The sequence below is a fragment of the Erigeron canadensis genome, chromosome 9 (assembly GCF_010389155.1).
Source record: "Erigeron canadensis isolate Cc75 chromosome 9, C_canadensis_v1, whole genome shotgun sequence".
NCBI classification, from domain to species: domain Eukaryota; kingdom Viridiplantae; phylum Streptophyta; class Magnoliopsida; order Asterales; family Asteraceae; genus Erigeron; species Erigeron canadensis.
Window position 1 is genome coordinate 9025443 of NC_057769.1, and position 24545 is coordinate 9049987.

Genomic DNA, 24545 nt, shown 5'->3' on the forward strand with positions numbered 1-24545 from the left:
TGATAATGCACAGAGAATTAAGAAAATATATAGTGATATGTTTAAGTGAATATATAGTTTTTTTCATATATGTAGTCATACATACAGAAAGAAGAGGTTGATGATTGGCGCATGTTGGATGAACTGCTCGATGAACATAAGGTTTTGTTTAACTTGTCCTATACAAATTTGTTTATTAAATGAAAAACCTTTTTTTAATACTTTTTTTACATATGTAGAAGCTCATGGAGGAAAAAAATGAAGAGGTTGTTGGCCTGGAAAACGTAGCCGAGTTGCATAATTTAGAGGGGTTATGTTCAAGTGCAAATGAGCTCGGTAGAAAACTTGATCAGATTGAGGGTATAGTTGATCTAGTGGACACTCGAATGAGATCCGTATACTCATATCTAAGTGATCCGTGTGATGATGTTTTGGTTGATAATTTAGTTCTTGAGGTATTTTAATGGTACTCTTGAATTTAAAGTTGATATACTCATTTACATAAGATAGTGGTTTAAATTAGCCGTTGTTAATCAATGTTGTGAATCAATGACAGGATACTGCCGCTACAGGAATAGGACTTTGCCCGAAGCCACCACCTGTTAAGGTTGTCGCGCATAACAAATTACTAGATACATCTTTTATTTTATTAAATGCATGTCCTAATATAAGTTTCAATGCTCTTATTGTTTATAAACAGGAAGAAGCTGTTTATATGTTAATAAAAATCGTTTAGGGGAGATCTTAACACAATCAGACAAACAGAAACCTTTCATCAGTGACGAAGAATTCAAAAAGTCACACCATTACCTAAGGTTTCGAGCAGATTTAGAAGCTAGGAAAAGAAAGTCAAGTTTTCCTTGGAATAGTGCTAATGTGAGTAAACCATCTACCCATGATCAAGAAGAAAATTTCACTGCTTTTAAAAGAGGAAAACCTGTAGAAATTACCCGGGCATCGTTGCCCGGGTACACGAAGAAAGATTTCAACAAACTGAAGGCATTGGTGCAGTCTTATATGCCGCGCCCGGTGACACCTTGGATTGAGGTACTACTTAAACCATTGTAATTGAATTCTAGTAAAGCTGGCAAAATGTGTGGGGCTGCTAGAGATAATAATAGTAATGCATAGCATGGGGAGACTCACCTTGTGAATGTATGAGATGTTGCTTAGGTCAAAACTGCCACCACATCATGACTAGCAACACGTTGGTTTTCTGGTGAATTTTTCTGTTTGAACTTTAGGTCAAAAACTATAAGCTTCTATTAATATACATATAGGTTCCATTGCTGCAGTTCAGATGGACAAACCGACTACAAAATAGATTATTCCTTTTCTTTTGGTAGATGTTAAAATCACTTATAACGATTTTTTGGGTTTTTGAAAAACTCTGTTAGCTCTGAAAACCAGTATGCAAGCCTCTTTTCTAAATGATTAGTGTCAATAAGATACATACCAGCCACCTTCCATCCTGTCAATACCCTTCCATATACACTTCTATCATCTTCAAAGCTGCCTACATATATCTCATACAATTCACAAAGATGAAAATTTTAAACTGGAAAAACTTGATGAGTGGTCAACATAAGCAAAACATACCCGAGGTGTGAATGTAGTTGTAATTTCTGAAACAAAGTTCAGTGCCTTGTATGATGCATAACTAGGATCTGTACTTCTGTCACAAAACAACAATATAGAGACGTTATCCTGCTTTAGGTTCGAAGGGTACTAGGTTCATATTTTTTTTTATCACAGATTAGACCTGACTTTCCGAACTAGTTGTAATTTTGAACAACCTATGATCAGTAAACTAAATATTGGCTAAACTAAATATTTATTGTCATTTATTTTAACTTTATGTTTATATATTGAATGCTTCATTACTACTTATTAACTTCTAGTAAACAAGATTACGCCTTATTATTGATCCTCGTTGGAAACAATTACATTAAAAAAACGTAAATTGCAATTAAAAACAATATCACAATCAAGCATGTTTGATAAAGAGTAGTCTTTTTCCTTTGCTCTGCCAAATCTTGTTTTAACGAACTCACAATCTCAGACTCTCTTGTGAATTCCGCCTCTCTAACACCTTCAGAAACTTGATGAAGCTCATACATTGCTTCTTTGTATCTTTCATCGGGTATTTCTGGATCAACCCAATCAAAGTAGTCACAATAACCAACTCCAGAACCCTGCATTATGTGTTTAAGTTAATTTGACTAACACATTATAGATATTGTCAAAGCATATACATCAAAATGACTTACATTATAACTACGGCAACCTAAGAATCTTCTGTTAGGGTTCTTCCTAGTCCAAGACGTAAATTCTTTGGCTCTTTGTGGAGGGTTACAATAACATACAACACTTCTAATTCTTCGTGAACTAGAACTATGCCTGTTTGTCGAAGAAGATGAGGCTGAAGACATGTTTAGGTGTTAAGTTACTTTCGTTGCACCCATGTGTTCATAATTATAAGTCATTTATAAGCAAAAACCTTTTACCACAAAGTTATACTTAGTCATGAAATGACTAGTCAACTTTAACGCGGAATTATATTATTCATTAAAAGATTTGTCAACTTTAACACGGAATTAAACTATTCATCAAAATGACTAATCAACTTTACCACAGAATTAAATATTGTAGATGTCAGAAGGACACTTTACCACGGGAAACGACTGTTCATCAAAATGACATATCAACTTTAACACGGAATTATACTGAACATCGAGGTGACTAAACAACTTTAACACGGACTTTTACTGTAGATGTCGGTAATCTTTAGCTTGCAAGACCCTGACAATTGTCCTATATATAGGGATATCTTTTCTAACCATCTAGTCATATCATAACAGGATTTATAAATTTTTAGTTTTTTTAAAATCACGAAAATGGATGCCTCTTCGTCATATACTAAGCATATGACAGTTGATGAAGTAAAATCTGCAATGATTGCAGATTTGAAAGAGGAAACAAAGTATAAGGAAGACATGTATGATACTGTACACAAACTTATGGCGTCGAAAATTGCTAGCCAACGTGCAATCGAGAGACTAAGAAAGGGAAGGTCAACTTCCCCACTTGAAGAAATTTATGTTGGGTACCTACAAGAAAAGTGTACGAGGACAGATAATTTAATTTTACAAGTATCGAATGCTATGTTCTCACTGGGTTATCGCATTGCAGATGTCGAAAAAGCTATATGGGGTCTCGATCAGCTTAATAAAAAGAATTAGGTTTATGTAATAATGATCATCTTGTTATTTATATATTAATAAAGGTTAAACTTTCTTTGTTTAATTATCTATTAATTGTTTCTAGCACCATCAAAAGGGAATCAAACAGTAAAAAAAAAGGTTTAAATATACTTTATGCCAGATAGGTGTACTATTGAGTGAAATGACAACTCAAAAATTAGTCTATATAAATACGGGCTATATGGAGCTATAACATTGACAAACAAAACAACATGGATCATGAGTGGTATGATTGGTATTTTAGATCTCCTGGTGAACAAAATATTACCGACGAGATGTATGGTAAGTTTTATGGTAAGTTTTCTATATATAATGACATGATACTTGAAATAATTCTTGCTATATATAATGACATGAATATTCACAGATGATGTTCCTTGGTTGTTCACTATCAAATTGCACCACTATGGAAGTTTTACATCTCCACCTGAAAGGAGTTATAATGGCGGTGTAATAACTTATGTAGATTGTATTAGCACAAATACTTTTTGCATTGCTCAAATGGATCAAATGATAACAAAACTAGGTTATGATCCAAAGTCATCCAAGTACTACTATATTAGAAATCCCAAAGGGGACTTGGATAATGGACTACGTCGATTGAGTAATGATCTTGGAGATAGGTCAAACATGTTCAAGCATATTGGAGACGGAGGAACAAAGGTGAGAGAAGTCGATGTTTACGTCTCGCAGGTGGAGTTGACTGAAAATGTTGAAAAAACTCCCGACCCTCCATTCAAATTCCCAATCAAAACTAGACAGGAAAAAGCTTCTTGCTCTAAAAGGTTGTTTGAGTAGTTGAATGTGTTCTTTTATATTTAGTAACCAATTTGGTGATTAACAATATCATTTGCATTCTCGTAATGTTACCTACAAGTAGATGATGGTCTTTTCAATAAATTGTTAGATTTGCATCTATAGCCTTTTGCAGATTAAGGTTTGTCATAACTACAATTTACTTCTGGTGCAAAAATAATAGCAATTATAGCAAATTAGCAATGGTATAATCAATAACCCAAGATATTGATTCGAAAACATATCTTTTCGGTCATGCCTTACAATACTTACACAAATACTTCACGTGGAAACAAAGTGTTTTTATCTTCAGTAGCTAAAAAGTAGGAAAATATGAACAATTACTAAGAAATTGTCAACACACTTTTAGTCTAGAGTCACATAAACTAAGAAGTAAACAAATTATGATGTAAAAAGAGGACTCATGCAACTATAGATTATGATGTAGGCTCGACTACATCTAACAAAATGTTGGAGGTTTTGAAATCACGATATATCACAGGTTTTAATGCTTCTTCGTGAAGAAAAGCAAGACCCTTTGCAGCTCCAATGCAATTTTCATTCTGATGGACCATGGAAGAGGCAAAGACCCTACAAAATTAGGCACAAATTAAGATCACCACAACTGATTTACTAATAAAAGCATGTTGCAATGACAACATATGCTTATCCGTTAGGCAAGTCAAAACTTGATACGTAGATTTTAGTTGATACAGAGTCTCCTTGTTCAAACCATGTATCTTATATCAGTAGGCATCATTAAATCAACATAAATAAACACAAAGGTAGGTTCCCGTATACTTATACTATTTAAATTTGGAAATATAATATCCATATCTATCAACTTAAAAAAAAAAAATTCAGACATTTTCACTAAATTGTGCAGTGTCAAACATTGCAATATTCATAGAACATCCATTATTTTACCCTTTTTGCATCAATTGACATCACTTAAATGAAGATGAAGCAACCAACTTACTTCTAAATAAATGATTCTCCAAGCTCCCTCGAGGCATGAACTCATATGCTAGCAGACGTTGATCATCTTCAATGCAGTAACCAATCAATTTAACCAAATTTGGATGAATGAGATCACCTTAGTAATTTACTTCTGCCTGCCAATAATATCACATTTATTATAAACCAAAGTTACATGATAGCACAAATAATAATAATTAAGCAAAGGAAATGAATAAGTAGAGTCCAACCAGCCACTCTTTATGGCCTTGAAACCCGTCATGATTGAGAGTTTTAACAGCAACCGTAAGTCCCGTGCCTGGTTTCACAGGCGCGGTTCCATTCTCTTCAATCCATCCTGCAATGGAGGTGTTTGACAGCATTAGAACAACATTTTCAAAGCTATGACTAGTTGGTCAAATATAGAATTCGATATATAAGCACAAAGATAATTAACTACACATATAACAAACATGTTTAACTCATACAAACAAGATAAAAGAGCAACTTATATCTAACCCTTTAAATACCAACACAAATTATAAGCTCTAATACAACCAAAGTTGATACGAAAAGGTGAATTCACTTCAAATAATACAGTATACTAAACTACCACAACAAAACAAAACAAAACATATGACTGGTGGTGTTTGTTGTTTACGTAACGCTATCACTTTATGCAATGGTTGATCATCAAGTAAGAAAAATTAAGTTGTTGTTCTACTGAAATGATGACTAATAAAATGATGCCAAAAATTGAGGAAGGAAAGTATATATAGCTAATACTCGTACATTCTATCAGCATCATCATCAACTTCTATCATTCCTCTTCACTAGCATTCTATAGAAACAAGCATCATGAAAGTCAATGCTTACCTTCGATAAACTTAGGTAGCAGAGACCACTCTGATGGTGCTCATCGTATACTTGCGCATCCAATGCATCCACAAACATTCTGAAAACGTCGATAAATATATTAATGGCAATTACTAAACAGGGGTTTCGTTGCTGTAGAAATTCTAGCATTTCTGAAAAAATTCACTTAAAAAGAACATTGACCTTGAGAACATCACAAATTCTAGGAAAGATAACATATAACTTATTGTGATATATCAAGCAATCTCTAAACAAGTATAAAAATCTTAAAGTACCCAAGTTTAAATCCAGGTATAAAAATGAAATCTTTTACATATGACTTATTGTGATATATATATATATATGTATATAAACCTATGCAATGGATACCTGCATATCTTTATAGAAAAGCAAATCAGAATTCTTACCTCGAAGTATCTCATCTAAATAAGCTCCACCTAATAGCTTCAACGCTGTTTCAACAAAAATCTCGAACAATTATTCATCTGCCATGGAGCCACCGCCAGCAGCAAGTGCAACAAATCGAAATAATGACGAGCTCCGAGTGGAAGTGAAAATTCGAATAGCATCAATCTTGATTGAAACCCCCAAAAAATCATATTAAATCATTGATGAAACCTGTCTACGGTTTTTTTTTTCTTTTTCTTAAGATGATAAAGGAATTGAAAAGGGAGAAAAGAGTCACGAACAGGGAAGAAGAAAGAGGGGAGAGAGAAGGAGTGCCTAGGTGTCTTGAGTTGATTGGCTGGAAAGTGTTCTGTGAATTTTGCCATCGTAGGCCACGGATTTTGTGACCAAATTGGTCTTTTTTTTTTTAAGTTGTCTAATGCAAGGCAATACCTCTCTAATTTGACCAAAGAGGTAATTTTCCCTTTTTTTAACCCAACCCATTAACACATAAGCTTTCGCATACCGAAATCAGCCGATACCAGTTTGAAAAATTCAAATTAAAACATGCGGTTTTTCCTACCGGGACCAAATTCAAATTACAAAAATACAAGAAACCTTCTAGTTGTTTTGTTCAAATGTCTGTTTATTTATGTTTTCCTATTAACATCAAATTAATTAAAATCTATCAAAATGGAGAACAAAGCGCAAGAGGTCATTTTTACTTTTTTTTTTGTTATCATTATGCGCTCTCATGATTTCATATCAAATAATCAATAACATATATATAATAATGCTTGTTTACTTTATTTTTTTAGTCAATGAATAAGTAATAATATTGATTTTGGTTGGTCAGATAATAGAAAAACAAGTATTGAGTGTAGCGAAAGCAGTTGAGGATAAGATAGATGATGAAATCGCGGCTTTAGATAAACTCGATTTAGACGATATCGATGCCTTGCGAGAAAGGAGATTACAACAGATGAAAAAAATGGCTGAGAAACGTAGCAAGTGGGTGGCACGCACTTGGTCATGGAGACTATACCGAAATCTTTTCTGAAAAAGATTTCTTTTCCATTCTTAAAGCTAGTGATCGTGTCGTTTGTCATTTTTATCGCGAAAACTGGCCCTGCAAGGTATCTATCTATCTATATCTATATATTTAAATATTTATATATACGTTGAATTATTACTTAGTGTTTGGGAATTGTTATTTATGCGAAATGACTAGCATTGTATTTGCAAGATGATAGAAAGTGTCAGAGTGTGTGTAGGTTTTGCCGCGGAAAAATGACAGTGTGTTTGGTTACCAGGATTGGAGGGCCTAACAAGCAAGATAAAATGTTTTACATAATAGTATAGATTTGTATGCCATGTTAAAATTGTCATGTATTTCAATTAGCATTTTAGTATCAGATTAGGTAAATGTGATGAGTTGTATGGATTTCTCAAATGCCACATTAATCACAGATTTATGAATGAACGAATGATGTGGGTAGTTACTAGTTGCAGCTGTAACAGTAGATCCCCACCCTCTTAGATTTGTTGTCATTTTTTCCTTTCTGTTGTTCCCAGCACCGCCGGCCGGGATGTAACCCTAATCTGAAAAACTAGATATATGACCTCCACATTTGAAGACCACTCTGTCATATATTTACACTGAAATCAGTTCTGTAATTATCATCACAATTACTTTGCTGAGTTTCATTTTGATACCCCAGCTATACCGATCTACAAGTAATCAAACAGTGAAGTTTATCAGTAGCTAGATTGATTCATCTGCTATTAAAAGATTCAAGTCTTCAACAGGTTTACTATACTATCACAGTCTTTGCTGCTTGTCAGATTTGAGTAGCTTTCTCTACTGACCATGCACTGTATTTTTAGGGTTGTACTGTTATTTGGTATCTTAATGTTGACAATTATTTATTGCCAAACTGTGGGTAAAGAGTTTCCATTTGTCATTTAGTGTTAGTTAATATAGATATGACATCAGTGCCATTAGAACATCCAAATGTGAAAGCTGAAATTCTAACAAAGTTAAATGAAACGGGAAGGCTGTTGTGTAGATGGTCCTGAAACCAGACCAAGAGTCCAAGACTATTATTTGCACCATCTTTTTTGTAAATACGAGTAGGCATTTTAGCGAACTGTCATGGACAATCTATGTCAAATCAGTACCAACTTAGAATTAAAGACAATTTCTTATTCGCCATTAGGGGGCTGCCCAGTACTAAGGATTAGTCCTTAGCACAGAAAGACTAGTCTCAGTCAGGGTCACATCAACAAAACACTCCCAGATACTAATCCTCTTAAACAAGCCCAGTACTAAAGACTAATCTTGAACTCATCTTTTATTTAATTCTATACTTACAAATTTAAAACAACAAGGAAAAAACAATGGAAGGGGTGGTGGGTGGGGGAGTGGAAGGGGCTGAATGGAATTTTGATATTTTCTTATACATCTTTAACATTTTGTCTTATTTTGGATTTTTTTATGAATCTTTTAGCCCCTGTGAGATCTTTTTAAAAAAATTCCTTAACATTTTTAATTGAGCATATTATGATGCATGTATATCTAAAATTGAAGATTGGTGCATTTGTAGTAAAGTATGTAGGGAACAAACAAGTGGTTGTATACATAACTACATATACGTAAGCAATGGTATCCACAATATATAAAGTGTGTTCCTTTTTCTTCCAATCTAATTCATAATCATTAATACTATATCCTACCAAGATTCTTGTCCGTTTCAATTATTGCTATAGCACCATTTATAACTACACTATCTCATTACTATAACTTGACCAACGTCAACCACATACTCCCACCTTCCACCTTTGTGCTGCGTGTTTCATTCTGCTTACATGATACGTATTTAAGAGTACTCAACTGTGATTCTGTGACCACTTTCTTCACCAGAAAAGAAAAGGCAAAAAAAAAAGAAAAAAAGAAGGAAATATTACTACTCAGTTTTCCATCTTTTACCTGATAAAGAAAAGGTATTTCATGTTCGTTTAGTCAAAAGAAAAGGTAAAAACTTTTTTCATTTATATATAAAATCCCTCCTTGAACACTTATAAATGAAATATAAAAACACGTACCAAAACTTTTAGAGTTTTAGTAAACTAACCAAATCTCTACTCATTTTTCTTTACCTTTTTACTTTTAGCTGCAAGCTCCTAGTACTGTACTACTTATTTATTCTGCTGGGTATTTGGTGATTTCAAATTTTGAATAATATTTGACATGTGAGCAACTGAGTACAGTATAATTTTTCAAAGAAATGTACTTTAGTTTCACTATTTCTTCTTTCTACAGTAACTTCAATGATGAGTTACGAACATGTTTGAATACACATATAATATATATATATATATGTTTTAGGTAAAATAAAATAACTATTAAAGTAAAACAAATAAAATAATAAGTTTTTATTCATTAATAATCATCGTGCATCATGAAAATCATCGTTCATCAATTGCGTCGTGCACCATAATCTAAAGGTCAAGATCTTGTTTTATTTGTTTTACTTTAATACTTGTTTTACAATACCTAACCCCTATATATATATATATATTTATAAGTTTAGGAAGATTCTGTTTAGTACATTCTATACGTTACACAATTATCCAATGTTTGTTGTTTTTAATCCGTTAAGAAGATTTTGTTTATATTTATCAAAATGATTTGTACATATTCTTGAGACAATCTGATATGTTAGAGATTTTTTCTTATTGATGGGACTCCATGTTTTGTCCTTTGGTTTGATTTAATATTCTTTAATTTTGGATTTATTTACCATACAGGAACATATTATATGCAGTTTGGTGAGATACAAATTACCAAAAGAAGCAATTTGTTTTTGTTGCACTTAGATGTTTTGTGGGATAATTTGAAGACAAAAAAATATGACTCCTTGGATTACTTCTGTTTCTTGTTCTTCACATTCTGTTGTGGCTGAAAATGCCCAAGGAATTTCATTCATACTTCAATGGTTAAAATTTATATTCCTATCTCCATGTCCTCAAAGGGCTCTTTTGACCTCCATTGATGTTGTCTTTTTGTTTATCCTTTTCGTTTTCGCTATTCAAAAACTGTATTCAAGATTCACCTCCAGCAACACTACTTCAAATGTTCATGAGCCTCTTATCACTAAAACCAAAATTGGTGTCAGTACCAATATTTGGTTTAAGTTGTCAGTTGTCGCGAGTGTTGTTTTAACGGTTTTGTCAGTTGTGTCGTCGGTCTTAGCATTTACACAAAATACCCAAATGCCATGGAAGCTGATAGATGGAATATGTTGGATAGTCCAAACTTTATCTTTCCTAGTGATTACTGTTTTGATCATTCATGAAAAAAGATTTAAAGCTGTCACTCATCCATTATCTCTTCGTGTTTTCTGGGTTGTAAATTTCGTGGTCATTGCTTTATTGGCTTCATCCAGTGTTGTCCGACTAGTTTCTGGAAACAGAAACACTTCAGCTTTCAAATCTGAAGATATAATTTTGTTGATATATGTTCCATTTTCAATCTTCCTTTTGGTTTTATCGGTTAATGGATCAACTGGGATCATTGTGACAACAGAATCTGAATCCCTAAATGGCAATGGGAATGGTAAAGTAATAATACCTGCTGATGAGTTGAACAAGTTATCACACGTGAGCGGATGGGCGTCAGCTTCAATCCCATCGAAAATCTTTTGGCTGTGGATGAACCCATTGTTGAGAAAAGGCTACACTGCCCCTCTAAAACTCGAGGACATTCCATCGCTTTCACCTGAACATCGAGCTGAGAAAATGTCAAAGCTTTTTGAAGAAAAATGGCCTAAGCCTCATGAAAACTCAAAACATCCTGTTCGAGTCACACTGATCCGATGTTTTTGGAAACATGGTGCTTTCACAGCATCACTTGCAGTTCTTAGACTCTGTGTTATGTATGTCGGTCCCCTATTGATCCAAAGATTTGTTGATTTCACTTCGGGGAAAAGATCCTCTCCATATGAGGGTTATTACTTGATAATGATACTTCTTGTTGCAAAATTTGTAGAAGTTTTATCAGCCCACCAGTTCAATTTTCATTCTCTGAAGCTGGGAATGTTGATCCGGTCCACATTGATAACTTCATTATACAAAAAGGGGTTACGTCTCACGTGTTCTGCTCGACAATCACATGGTGTTGGACAGATTGTGAACTACATGGCTGTAGATACACAGCAACTTGGTGATATGATGTTTCAGTTGCATGCTATTTGGCTTATGCCGGTTCAAGTTTCAGTGGCATTAGGTATACTTTACGCTTACATTGGACTGCCAGCTTTGGTATCTTTGCTCGGAATCGCGTTGGTTCTATTGTACGTAATTCTGGGCACTAAAAGGAACAACAAGTTTCAATATAATATAATGCAAAACCGTGACTTGAGGATGAAAGCCACCAATGAGATGCTTAACTATATGAGGGTGATTAAGTTCCAAGCATGGGAAGAACATTTCAACAAGAGGATTCTAGCGTTTCGTGAGTCTGAATATGGATGGCTTACTAAATTCATGTTCTCAATAGGTGGAAATATGATCGTGTTGTCGAGCTCCCCTTTGTTTATTTCTTCACTCACTTTTGGGAGTGCGATTTTGTTTGGAATCCCACTTGATGCTGGGACTGTGTTCACTGCCACATCATTGTTCAAGAACCTGCAAGAGCCAATTCGAACATTCCCTCAGTCAATGATTTCAATCTCTCAGGCCATGATCTCCTTGGGAAGATTGGATGCATTCATGATGAGCAAAGAGTTGAAAGAAGATGCGGTGGAGAGGCAGGAGGGTTGTGGTGGAAGCACGGCAGTTGAGGTCAGAGATGGGTCTTTTAGTTGGGATGATGAAGCGGCTGAAGGTGCTGCAGTCAAGAATCTAAACTTTGAGATCAAGAAAGGTGAACTTGCAGCAATTGTTGGCACAGTAGGTTCGGGCAAATCGTCTCTTCTCTCATCCATTATTGGTGAAATGCACAAAATCTCCGGGAAGGTACTATCAATCTTTATAACATGTTATTTGTAGATGAGACACGAAGGTTTAACAAAAACGATTACAAACTTTGTTGTTAATGGTATAACAGGTGAAGGTATGTGGAAGTACTGCATACGTTGCACAAACAGCATGGATCCAAAATGGGACAATTCAAGAGAACATTGTGTTCGGTTTGCCAATGGATAGACAAAGATACAAGCAAGTAATCAAGAACTGTTGCTTGGAGAAGGACTTGGAGATGATGGAATTCGGTGATCAGACTGAAATTGGTGAGCGTGGAATAAACCTCAGTGGCGGGCAGAAGCAGAGAATTCAACTCGCCCGAGCTGTTTACCAAGATTGTGACATTTATCTTCTAGACGATGTTTTTAGTGCAGTTGATGCACACACTGGTTCAGAAATATTCAAGGTATTATAGTAGAATGAAAGTCTACCGTCGTGTTTGAGTTGTAAAATCTGACAGTTTTGTTTTTTGATATTGATCAAAGGAATGTGTGAGGGGGATCCTTCGAAACAAGACAATCTTGCTTGTGACGCACCAAGTTGATTTTCTCCATAACGTTGATCTGATCTTAGTATGCATCCTAATCTCTGATATATAGTTTTGTACTTTTGCATACTACAGTTTTCATTGTACGTTCTTACTGTATAATTTAACTTGAACTCTGTTAGGTTATGCGAGATGGGATGGTTGTTCAATCAGGAAAGTATGATGAACTACTAGAATCTGGACTCGATTTTAAAGCTTTAGTTTCTGCCCATGAAACCTCTATGAAACTAGTTGAAATGGAAGGTACAACATCAGATAAAAGCTCCACTAAACCTCTTGAAAAATCTCCTAGCCTAAACCATAAGGAAGAAGATCAAAAGGTTTTAAAAAGATCCATTTCTAGTAAAATCGTTGGCACATCAAAACTAATCGAAGAAGAAGAGAGGGAAACAGGAAGAATCAGCTTGAACGTTTATAAGGTTTATGTGACTGAGGCATTTGGGTGGTGGGGTGTGATTATTGTTATAATATTTGCATTATTGTGGCAAGGCTCACAGATGGCAAGTGATTACTGGTTGGCCTATGAAACTGCTGAGGATCGTGCTGCCTCTTTTAACCCTTCGTTGTTTATAGAAGTTTATACAGCTATAGCAGGTGTCGCCCTGGTTATGATAGTTGGTAGAATTAGTTGTGCAACAATCCTCGGGCTTAAAACTTCCCAAATCTTTTTTCAACGGATTCTTCACAGCATCCTTCATGCTCCAATGTCTTTTTTTGACACTACACCTTCAGGAAGAATTCTTAGTCGAGTAAAGTTTCTTTAATTACCACTTTTTGCTAACTGCTATGCATTTAGAGAACCATCTAATGGTTATTTATTTGATCATTTCAGGCATCAAGTGATCAAACGAACATTGATGTCTTCCTTCCGTTTATGATGAGCCTGACTTTAACCATGTTCGCAACAGTCCTTGGAATTATAATCGTTACTTGCCAGAACGCCTGGCCAACTGTTATCCTACTGGTTCCTCTTGGTTGGCTAAATTTCTGGTATCGGGTATGTTTCCTGTGTTTAACGAGTTAATGATACAATAAGGTGACTTGGAAATCTAATATGATCTTATGGCCTCATTGTTTCAGAGATACTATCTTTCAACATCTCGTGAAATAACACGACTCGACTCCATAACAAAAGCACCTATTATTCACCATTTCTCAGAGAGCGTTGCGGGGGTTATGACTATTCGGTGTTTCAGGAAGCAAGACAGGTTTGTTCAAGAAAACATTGATCGTGTGAACGGAAATCTAAGAATGGACTTCCACAATATTGGTTCGAACGAGTGGTTGGGTTTCCGTTTGGAGTTCCTTGGAAGCTTATTCTTATGTGTTTCCACTGCATTCATGATCATCCTGCCTAGCAGTATTGTGAATCCAGGTATATTCACAACCTAACCCTGCTGTCACTTTTTATTTTTTTCATTATAAAAGTAATCTGAAATGGTCAATCTTGATCAGCGAACGTGGGATTATCGCTCTCGTATGGATTGTCACTCAATGGAGTGCTGTTTTTGGCTTTATACTTTAGTTGTTTTGTGGAGAACCGTATGGTTTCTGTGGAAAGGATTAAACAGTTCACCAACATACCTTCAGAAGCCGAATGGGTTAAAAAGGATAATCCCCCTCCTTCCAATTGGCCTTCTCAAGGCCATGTAGAGATCAAGAGTTTACAGGTAACTTGCAACTATGGCAACATGTGATCATATATCCAAATTAGTACTGGACTCTATTTAGAGGATCTCAGTTGAAGTTCTTGAATGTTCACTTGTGAGTACAGGTTAAATATCGGCCAAACACACCTCTGGTAATTAAAGGGATTACCCTAAGCATTAAAGGAGGCGAAAAGATCGGCGTCGTTGGCAGAACCGGAAGTGGGAAGTCAACCCTAATCCAGGTTCTGTTCCGATTAGTGGAGCCATCTGGTGGAAGTATAACCATTGATGGTATCAACATATCCACCCTTGGGCTGCATGTTCTAAGGTCACGGTTCGGTATCATTCCTCAAGAGCCAATCCTTTTTGAAGGCACTGTTAGAAGCAATATTGACCCCATTGGTGAACATTCTGATGAAGAGATCTGGAGGGTAATCTCATATTTCTGTTGTTTATTATTTCTAACATTTTTTACGTCCATCGAGTCATCCAATACAGTTACTTGTTTTGTAGAGTCTTGAACGGTGCCAACTTAGCGATGTTGTATCTGCAAAACCTGGTAAACTAGATTCTGCAGGTACTAGAAACTGATCAAAACTCTAAAGCGTACGTGAATTTCCTAGATGGCGGAAATTCTGTGTTTCCATAACTAAAATAGTGTTTGTTGATTGTAGTTGTTGATAATGGCGATAACTGGAGTGTGGGACAACGGCAACTTCTTTGTTTAGGACGAGTGATGCTGAAGCACAGCAAGCTGTTATTCATGGACGAAGCAACAGCTTCTGTCGATTCACAAACAGATGCCGTCATTCAGAAAATCATACGCGAGGAATTTGCTGATTGTACCATCATTAGCATTGCTCACAGAATACCAACTGTCATGGACTGTGATCGTGTTCTAGTCATTGATGCTGGTAAGTCTTGTTCTTGTCTAAATAACATGCTAATATCTATGTATGTGCTTTTACACTTGAACTCACTGTTTTGTCAATGTGTTTTGTTGGGAACAGGTTATGCTAAAGAATTTGACAAACCTTCACGATTGATTGAGAGACCTTCTCTGTTTGGGGCATTGGTTCAAGAGTATGCTAACCGGTCTTCTGGTATATGAAAAGCTGTAATCATATCAAGGTCGGGTTCAAGATTCCTGTTTTGTACGACTAGTTTTTTCCGATTACATTGAAAATTCATTTTCTGGGATTATGTCCCATTTAAGATTAATTTTGAAGTAGTTTATTTTAATTATGGTGTAGTATGAAGATTGTAGCTTGAATCTTTTCTTTTGATTAATATAACTTCAGGGCACTACTCCCAGAGACCGTGAACTAAAAATGTACGTGTAATTAACTTTAAGAAACGAATTTAATTTTAAACTTCTGTATACAATACAATATATATCATTTCCCCTATAAATTTATGGTAATTTTATTGATGGATATATATTTCTATAGATTTTATTAAAGATATTTTGTAATTGTTTAACGTTAATAAAAATTAGGATTTATCTATTTAATAAAATATTATTATAGGATTGAAATACTATAGTAAAGTTGTCAATAGTCAAAATTTAAAAATCATTTTTAAATTATGATCATTGATATAATTTAAAGATCATTATCTCTTGCAACTTAAATTTCTATCCAACATTATATGTCGATTAATAGGAAATAGATTTTGATGATTATGCATTTGTAGTGAGTTAGGTAGGGAACAAACATGAGGTTGTATACATAACTACGTATACGTAAGCAATGGTGTCCACAATATGTGACCAAATGTTTCCCTTTTTCTTCCATCTATCTATATAATAATATAATAATAGTCATATCCTCCCAAAATTCTTGTCCGTTAAAATTATTACTACACTGTCTTTACTAAACTTAACCAATGTCAACCACATACTTCACCTTCCACCTTTGTCCTGCGTGTTTCATTCTTGCTTACATTGATATTTAATACTTTGTTCACCAGCAAAGAAAAAAGCATAAAGAAAAAGGCAATATTTTACTACTCAGTTTTCCATCTTTAGCTGATAAAAAAAAAAGGTAATTCAAGTTCGGAATAATAGAAAAAGTCGTTTTCTAGACTCGTTTTATCTATGAAAAGTTTTTTTCTTTATGTAAATATATTAATAATCCCTCAATGAACACTTAGTATACCAACCAAATCTGTACTTTTTTTTTTTTCCTTACCTTTTTACTTTCAGCTACAAGTTCAAAAAAAAAAAAAAAGCTACAAGTTCATAATAGTGTAGTAACTGTACTACTTATTTTTTCTTCTGGGTGTTTGGTGATTTCAAGAATATGTGACATGTGAGTATGTTTTTTCAAAGAAATGTACTTTAATTTCACTATCTGTTCTTTCTAACTTCAATGATGAATGATGAACATGTTTCATGTGTGTATGTATATATACTTTAAATTCTAACTTGATAACTTAGATATGTTCATATATAAATTGTATAAGTGAACAAATTCAGGTTAAAGTTGATACTAACTGCATCATTCAGTTGTACTTTGTGCATTAAAATCTGTACGTTTGTTGTTGATGGGCTAAATTCTGTTGTATGAATATCATACCCCGCTGTTAAATGTATATGATGGCATATAATAGTATATAGTTGTATGTCTTTTTGTAAGTTTAGGAAGATTCTGTTTAGTAGATCCTGCACGTGACGCAATTATCCAATGTTTGTTGTTCTTAATCAGTTAAGAAGATTTTGTTTATAATTATAAAAATGTTTGTCAATCTTTTGTACATATTCTTTAACTATCTGATATTTTAGAGATTTTTCATAGTGATAGGTCCTTATTTTGTCCTTTGAGTTGATTTTATATTCTTTAACTTTGGATGTATTTACCATACAGGAACATATTATATGCAGTTTGGTAAGATACAAATTTACCAAAAGAAGCAATTTGTTGTTTTTGCATATATTGGCCTTAGATGTTTTAGTGGGATAATTTGAATACAAAGATATGGGTTCTTGGGTTACTTCTGTTTCATGTTCTTCAAGTTCTGTTGTGAATGAAGATGCCAAAGGAATTTCATTCATACTTCAATGGTTAAAATTTATATTCCTATCTCCATGTCCTCAAAGGGCTCTTTTGACCTCCATTGATGTTGTCTTTTTGTTTATCCTTTTCGTTTTCGCTATTCAAAAACTGTATTCAAGATTCACCTCCAGCAACACTACTTCAAATGTTCATGAGCCTCTTATCACTAAAACCAAAATTGGTGTCAGTACCAATATTTGGTTTAAGTTGTCAGTTGTCGCGAGTGTTGTTTTAACGGTTTTGTCAGTTGTGTCGTCGGTCTTAGCATTTACACAAAATACCCAAATGCCATGGAAGCTGATAGATGGAATATGTTGGATAGTCCAAACTTTATCTTTCCTAGTGATTACTGTTTTGATCATTCATGAAAAAAGATTTAAAGCTGTCACTCATCCATTATCTCTTCGTGTTTTCTGGGTTGTAAATTTCGTGGTCATTGCTTTATTGGCTTCATCCAGTGTTGTCCGACTAGTTTCTGGAAACAGAAACACTTCAGCTTTCAAATCTGAAGATATAATTCCGTTGATATATGTACCATTTTCAATATTTCTTTTGGTCATATCTGTAAATGGATCAACCGGGATCACAGTGACTACAGAATCCGAATCCCTAAATGCCAATGGGAATGGTAAAGTAATACCTGCTGATGAGTTGAACAAGTCGCCACTCGTGAGTGGATGGGCATCAGCTTCAATCCCTTCGAAAGTCTTTTGGCTGTGGATGAACCCGTTGTTGACCAAAGGGTACACTGCCCCTCTAAAACTCGAGGACATTCCATCACTTTCACCTGAACATCGAGCTGAGAAAATGTCAAAGCTTTTTGAAGAAAATTGGCCTAAGCCTCATGAAAACTCAAAACATCCTGTTCGACTCACATTGATCCGATGCTTCTGGAAACACGCCGCTTTCACAGCATCCCTTGCAGTTCTGAGGCTCTGTGTAATGTATGTCGGTCCCCTATTGATCCAAAGATTTGTTGATTACACTGCAGGGAAGAGAACCTCCCCGTATGAGGGTTATTACTTGATAATGATACTTCTTGTTGCAAAATTTGTAGAAGTTTTATCAGCCCACCAGTTCAACTTTCATTCTCTGAAGATGGGAATGTTGATCCGGTCCACATTGATAACTTCATTATACAAAAAGGGGTTACGTCTCACGTGTTCTGCTCGACAATCACATGGTGTTGGACAGATTGTGAACTACATGGCTGTAGATACACAGCAACTCGGTGATATGATGATGCAGTTGCATGCTATTTGGATCATGCCTGTTCAAATTTCTGTGGCATTAACGATACTTTACAATTACATTGGGCTGCCAGCTTTGGTATCTTTGCTCGGAATCTCGTTGGTTCTTTTGTATGCAATTTTGGGCACTAAAAGTAACAACCGGTTTCAATATAATATAATGCAAAACCGTGACTTGAGAATGAAAGCCACCAATGAGATGCTTAACTATATGAGGGTGATTAAGTTCCAAGCATGGGAAGAACATTTCAACAAGAGGATTCAAGCATTTCGTGAGTCTGAATATGGATGGCTCACTAAATTCATGTACTCTGTAGGAGGAAATATGATCGTGTTGTGGAGCGCCCCTTTGTTTATTTCTTCACTCACTTTTGGGAGTGCGATTTTGCTTGGAATCCCACTTGATGCAGGGACAGTGTTCACTGCTACATCATTGTTCAAGAACTTGCAAGAGCCTATTCGGACATTCCCTCAGTCAATGATATCAATCTCTCAGGCAATGATCTCACTGGGAAGATTGGATGCATTCATGATGAGCAAGGAGTTGAAAGAGGATGCGGTGGAGAGGAAGGAGGGTTGTGGTGGCAGCACAGCTGTTGAAGTCAGAGATGGGTCTTTTAGTTGGGATGATGAAGTGGCTGAAGGTGCTGCAGTCAAGAATCTGAACTTTGAGATCAAGAAAGGTGAACTTGCAGCAATCGTTGGCACAGTAGGTTCAGGGAAATCATCACTTCTCTCATCCATTATTGGTGAAATGCACAAAATCTCCGGGAAGGTACCATTAATCTTTATAATAAGTCATTTGTAGATGGGACCATAAGGTTTAACAAAAAAGATTATAAATATTGTTGTTGATCGTATAACAGGTGACGGTATGTGGGAGTACTGCATACGTTGCACAAACATCATGGATCCAAAATGGGACAATTCAAGACAACATCCTGTTCGGTTTGCCTATGAATAGACAAAGATACAAGGAAGTAATCAAGAACTGTTGCTTGGATAAGGACTTGGAGATGATGGAATTTGGTGACCAAACTGAAATCGGTGAGCGTGGGATTAACCTAAGTGGTGGCCAGAAGCAGAGAATTCAACTCGCCCGAGCTGTTTACCAAGATTGTGACATTTATCTTCTTGATGATGTTTTTAGTGCTGTTGATGCACACACTGGTTCAGAAATATTCAAGGTAATCATATTAGAATCAAAGTCTACATTAAGTGTTTCTAATTTTCCATTTCCAGTTTTCTAGAAAACAAATGAAACCTGTAAATGCATTCAAAATTTGAAGATGCTATTTTCATTTTCCATATATATAAAAAAACATGTTAAAATCTACTTGGGGAGGATGGTCAGTGGTGTGGGACGAGTAAATATAAATTGGTGTTTTTAAGATTTGGAAATTGGAAACTGTGGAAAACAAAAAGGTGTTTCCAAGTTTCCCATTGAAACGTAAAAAACAATGTTGTCTGTTTTCATGGAAAATTTTCTTGGAAAACTATGATTTGATCGTATTTTATGTTTTCCATGTTTGCATAGAAAACAATAACTGAAAACAGGGGGTGTTGTCCCGAAATAACTGCCCCCTAATAGTTTTGCTTTTTTGATTTTGATCAAAGGAATGTGTGAGGGGGATCCTTCGGAACAAGACAATCTTGCTTGTGACGCACCAAGTTGATTTTCTCCATAACGTTGATCTGATCTTGGTATGCATCTACTGTCCTAATTTAGTTTTACAGTTTTCAGTGTTTGTTAAGACTAGAATTTAACTTGAACTCTGTTAGGTCATGCGAGATGGGATGGTTGTTCAATCAGGAAAGTATGATGAACTACTAGAGTCTGGACTCGATTTTAAAGCTTTAGTTTCTGCCCATGAAACCTCTATGAAACTGGTGGAAATGGAAGCTACAACATCAGATAAAAGCTCCCCTAAACCTCTTGAAAAATCTCCTAGCCTAAACCATAAGGAAGAAGATCAAAAGGCTTTAAAACGATCCCTTTCTAGTAAAATCGTTGGCACATCAAAATTAGTCGAAGAAGAAGAGAGGGAAACAGGAAGAATCAGCTTGAACGTTTATAAGGTTTATGTGACCGAGGCGTTTGGGTGGTGGGGTGTGATTATTGTGATATTATTTGCATTATTGTGGCAAGGCTCGCAGATGGCAAGTGATTACTGGTTGGCCTATGAAACTGCTGATGCTCGTGCTGCCTCTTTTAACCCTTCGCTGTTTATAGAAGTTTATACGGTTATAGCAGGTGTATCAATGGTGATGGTATTCGGTAGAGTCATTTGTTCAACAATCCTTGGACTTAAAACTTCCCAGGTCTTTTTTCTTCGGATTCTTCACAGCATCCTTCATGCTCCAATGTCATTTTTTGACACTACACCTTCAGGGAGAATTCTCAGCAGGGTAAAGTTTCTATAAATTTAACCATATGTTAACTGCTATGCATTTAGAGAACCATCTAATGGACATTTATTTGATCTTTTCAGGCATCAAGTGATCAGACGACCGTTGATGTCTTCCTTCCGTTTTTTATGAGCCTGGCTCTAACCATGTTCACAACAGTCTTTGGAATTATAATTGTTACTTGCCAGAATGCTTGGCCTACTGTGTTCTTAGTGGTTCCTCTTGGTTGGCTAAATTTATGGTATCGGGTACGTTTAATGTGTTTTAACGTGTTAATGATACAACAAGTGGACTTGGAAATCTAATATCATCTTATGGCCTCACTGTTTCAGAGATACTATCTTTCAACATCTCGTGAAATAACACGACTCGACTCCATAACAAAAGCACCTATTATTCACCATTTCTCGGAGAGCATTGCAGGGGTTATGACAATTCGGTGTTTCAGGAAGCAAGACAAGTTTGTTCAAGAAAACATTGATCGTGTGAATGGAAACCTCAGAATGGACTTCCACAATAATGCGTCGAACGAGTGGTTAGGTTTCCGTTTGGAGTTCATTGGAAGCTTGTTTCTATGTGTTTCCACAGTTTTCATGATCATCCTGCCTAGCAGCATCATAAATCCAGGTATATTCACAACTTAACCCTGTTGCCACTTTTTATTATTTCTTTATAGAAATAATCTTTGCATATGCAATCTTGATCAGCAAACGTTGGATTATCGCTCTCGTATGGATTGTCACTCAATGGAGTGCTGTTTTTGGCTTTATACTTTAGTTGTTTGGTGGAGAACCGAATGGTTTCTGTTGAAAGAATTAAACAGTTCACCAACATACCTTCAGAAGCCGAATGGGTTAAAAAGGATAACCCCCCTCCTTCAAATTGGCCTTCTCAAGGCAATGTAGAACTCAAAGATTTACAGGTAACTTGCAACTACCACAAAATGTGATCCTATACCCAAATTAGTGGACTCTTTTTTTGAGGATCTCAATTAAAAATCTTGAATGTTTACTTGTGAGTTCAGGTTAGATATCGTTCAAACACCCCTCTGGTGATCAAAGGGATTACCCTAAGCATTAAAGGTGGTGAAAAGATCGGTGTTGTTGGTAGAACCGGAAGTGGAAAGTCAACTCTAATCCAGGTTCTGTTCCGATTGGTTGAACCATCTGGTGGAAGTATATCCATTGATGGCATCAATATATCCACCCTTGGGCTACATGATCTAAGGTCACGGTTCGGTATCATTCCTCAAGAGCCAATCCTTTTTGAAGGCACTGTTAGAAGCAATATTGACCCCATTGGTGAACATTCTGATGAAGAGATCTGGAGGGTAATCTCATATTCCTATTGACGATTATTTCTAACTTCTTTTGACCTCCAATGAGTCATATAACACATTCACTTCTTTTTCAGAGTCTCGAGCGGTGCCAACTTAGGGATGTTGTATCTGCAAAACCTGGTAAATTAGATTCTGCAGGTACTAGAAACTGATCAAAACTCTGAAATGTACGTGATTTTCTCAAATTGCAGAAATTCTGTGCATCTATACTTAAAAATACTGTTTGTTGTTTCTAGTTGTTGATAATGGAGATAACTGGAGTGTGGGACAACGGCAACTTCTTTGTTTAGGACGAGTGATGCTGAAGCACAGTAAGCTGTTATTCATGGACGAAGCAACAGCTTCTGTTGATTCACAAACAGATGCTGTCATTCAAAAAATCATACGTGAGGACTTTGCCGATTGTACCATCATTAGCATTGCTCATAGAATACCAACTGTCATGGACTGTGATCGTGTTCTAGTAGTTGATGCTGGTAAGTCTTGTTCCTGTAAATCTTAATATGTGCTTTTAAACTTGAACTCACTGTATTGTGAATGTTTTTTGTTGGAAACAGGTTATGCTAAAGAATTTGACAAACCTTCACGGTTGATTGAGAGACCTTCTCTGTTTGGGGCATTGGTTCAAGAGTATGCTAACCGGTCTTCTGGTATATGAAAAGCTGTAATCATATGAAGCCGGTCAGGTTCAAGACTCCTGTTTTGTAGTTTTTTCCGATTACATTGAAAATTCATTTTCTCTGGGATTATGCCCCAGTTAAGATTAATTTTGAAGTGGTTTAGTTTAATTCTGGTTTAGTATGAAGATTGTAACTTGAATCAATACTATTGATTAATATAACTTGAGTGCATCTAAATAAGCTCCCAGCTGGTTGTAATTTGTGCTTATGTTATACTAATAGTATGTAGCTTTAGTATGTGTACAGTTTTCAAACATTGATGTCTTTGAGTCTGCTCGGAACCAGTCGATTCCTGAGCCATTCGTTCTCCCCTCACGGTTGGCGGTCTTTTTTAAATCCATTCTGATATGCTAGTATTGATTGGATTTTTAATCTGCTTGATACGAGTTGGAGGTACGAAGTGCACACATGGTTGTAAAACTCTCCCAAGTCGGCCGAGTACCTAAAATAAACTCTTGAATCCCCACGTTGCCGAGTCGAGTCCGAGTCACAAGTTCTCTTACCTCGATACGCACAAATTGATGATTAAACGTGATTCTATCAAAAACTCCAGACTCCCCCCCCCCCTCCCCTCCCCGAGTCAAGTCCGAGTCACGAGTTCTCCAACCTTGAGTGCACATCACCAGAAGCCTTATGGAGAAGTATAGGGAAAGACAAAAAGCGCTACACTGTGCCTTCCTAGATTTGGAGGACGCTACAAGCGAAAGGGGTTACCGGGAGATACATTAGGGTTATTAGGGATATGTACGATAGGGCGAGGACCGGTGTTCGAACCCCTGTGGGGAACATGGATCTTTTCTCGGTAGATATGGGCCTACACCAGGGTTCGGCGCTTAGCCCATACCTTTTTACGTTAATCTTAGACGAACTGTCCAAGGGCCTACAGGAGGAACTACCGTGGTGTATGATTTTTGCCGATAACATTGCGCTGATAGCGAGATCGACGGAGGAACTAAACCAGAGGCTAGAAAAATGGAGAGAAGCCCTTGAAGACCATGGGTTGTGCATGAGCCGAGAGAAGACAGAATACCTTAGATGTGACTTCGATAAGCAGGTGATAAGACAAAATGGGAATGATGATATTAGCATTAGGGGCCGGATATTGCGTCCGAAGGAGTCTTTTAGATATCTGGGATCGGTGATACACAAATCGGGGGGGATAGACGAAGACGTGACACATCGAATCCAAGCCGGATGGATGAAGTGGAGAGCAGCTACTGGAGTCATGTGCGACAAGAGGATCCCGCTAAAGCTGAAAGGGAAGTTTTATAGAGTGGCTATTAGACCGGCTATGCTATACGGGTCAGAATGTTGGGCGATGACGAAAGCCCAAG

At 36.1% G+C, this 24545-nt stretch overlaps 2 protein-coding genes and 1 pseudogene across 2 annotated transcripts; 2 read left to right on the top strand and 1 right to left on the bottom strand.

Annotated features, from left to right (window-relative positions):
- Positions 1-4350: 4350 nt before the first annotated feature.
- Positions 4351-6761, bottom strand: LOC122583147 (annotated as a pseudogene).
- Positions 6762-10098: 3337 nt separating this feature from the next.
- Positions 10099-15890, top strand: LOC122581240 (ABC transporter C family member 4-like). The gene is made up of 11 exons (XM_043753421.1): positions 10099-12275; positions 12367-12687; positions 12767-12853; positions 12951-13577; positions 13661-13825; positions 13909-14203; positions 14284-14498; positions 14603-14908; positions 14991-15054; positions 15152-15391; positions 15488-15890. Exons 1-11 carry the CDS (start codon positions 10170-10172, stop codon positions 15586-15588), a joined length of 4527 nt encoding a protein of 1508 aa, XP_043609356.1. The 5' UTR covers positions 10099-10169; the 3' UTR covers positions 15589-15890.
- A 1550-nt stretch (positions 15891-17440) lies between these two features.
- LOC122580936 (ABC transporter C family member 4-like) lies at positions 17441-23391 on the top strand. Its single transcript, XM_043753082.1, has 11 exons — positions 17441-19558; positions 19650-19970; positions 20401-20487; positions 20566-21192; positions 21276-21440; positions 21525-21819; positions 21900-22114; positions 22217-22522; positions 22606-22669; positions 22768-23007; positions 23089-23391. Exons 1-11 carry the CDS (start codon positions 17456-17458, stop codon positions 23187-23189), a joined length of 4524 nt encoding a protein of 1507 aa, XP_043609017.1. The 5' UTR covers positions 17441-17455; the 3' UTR covers positions 23190-23391.
- The last annotated feature ends 1154 nt before the right edge of the window (positions 23392-24545 follow it).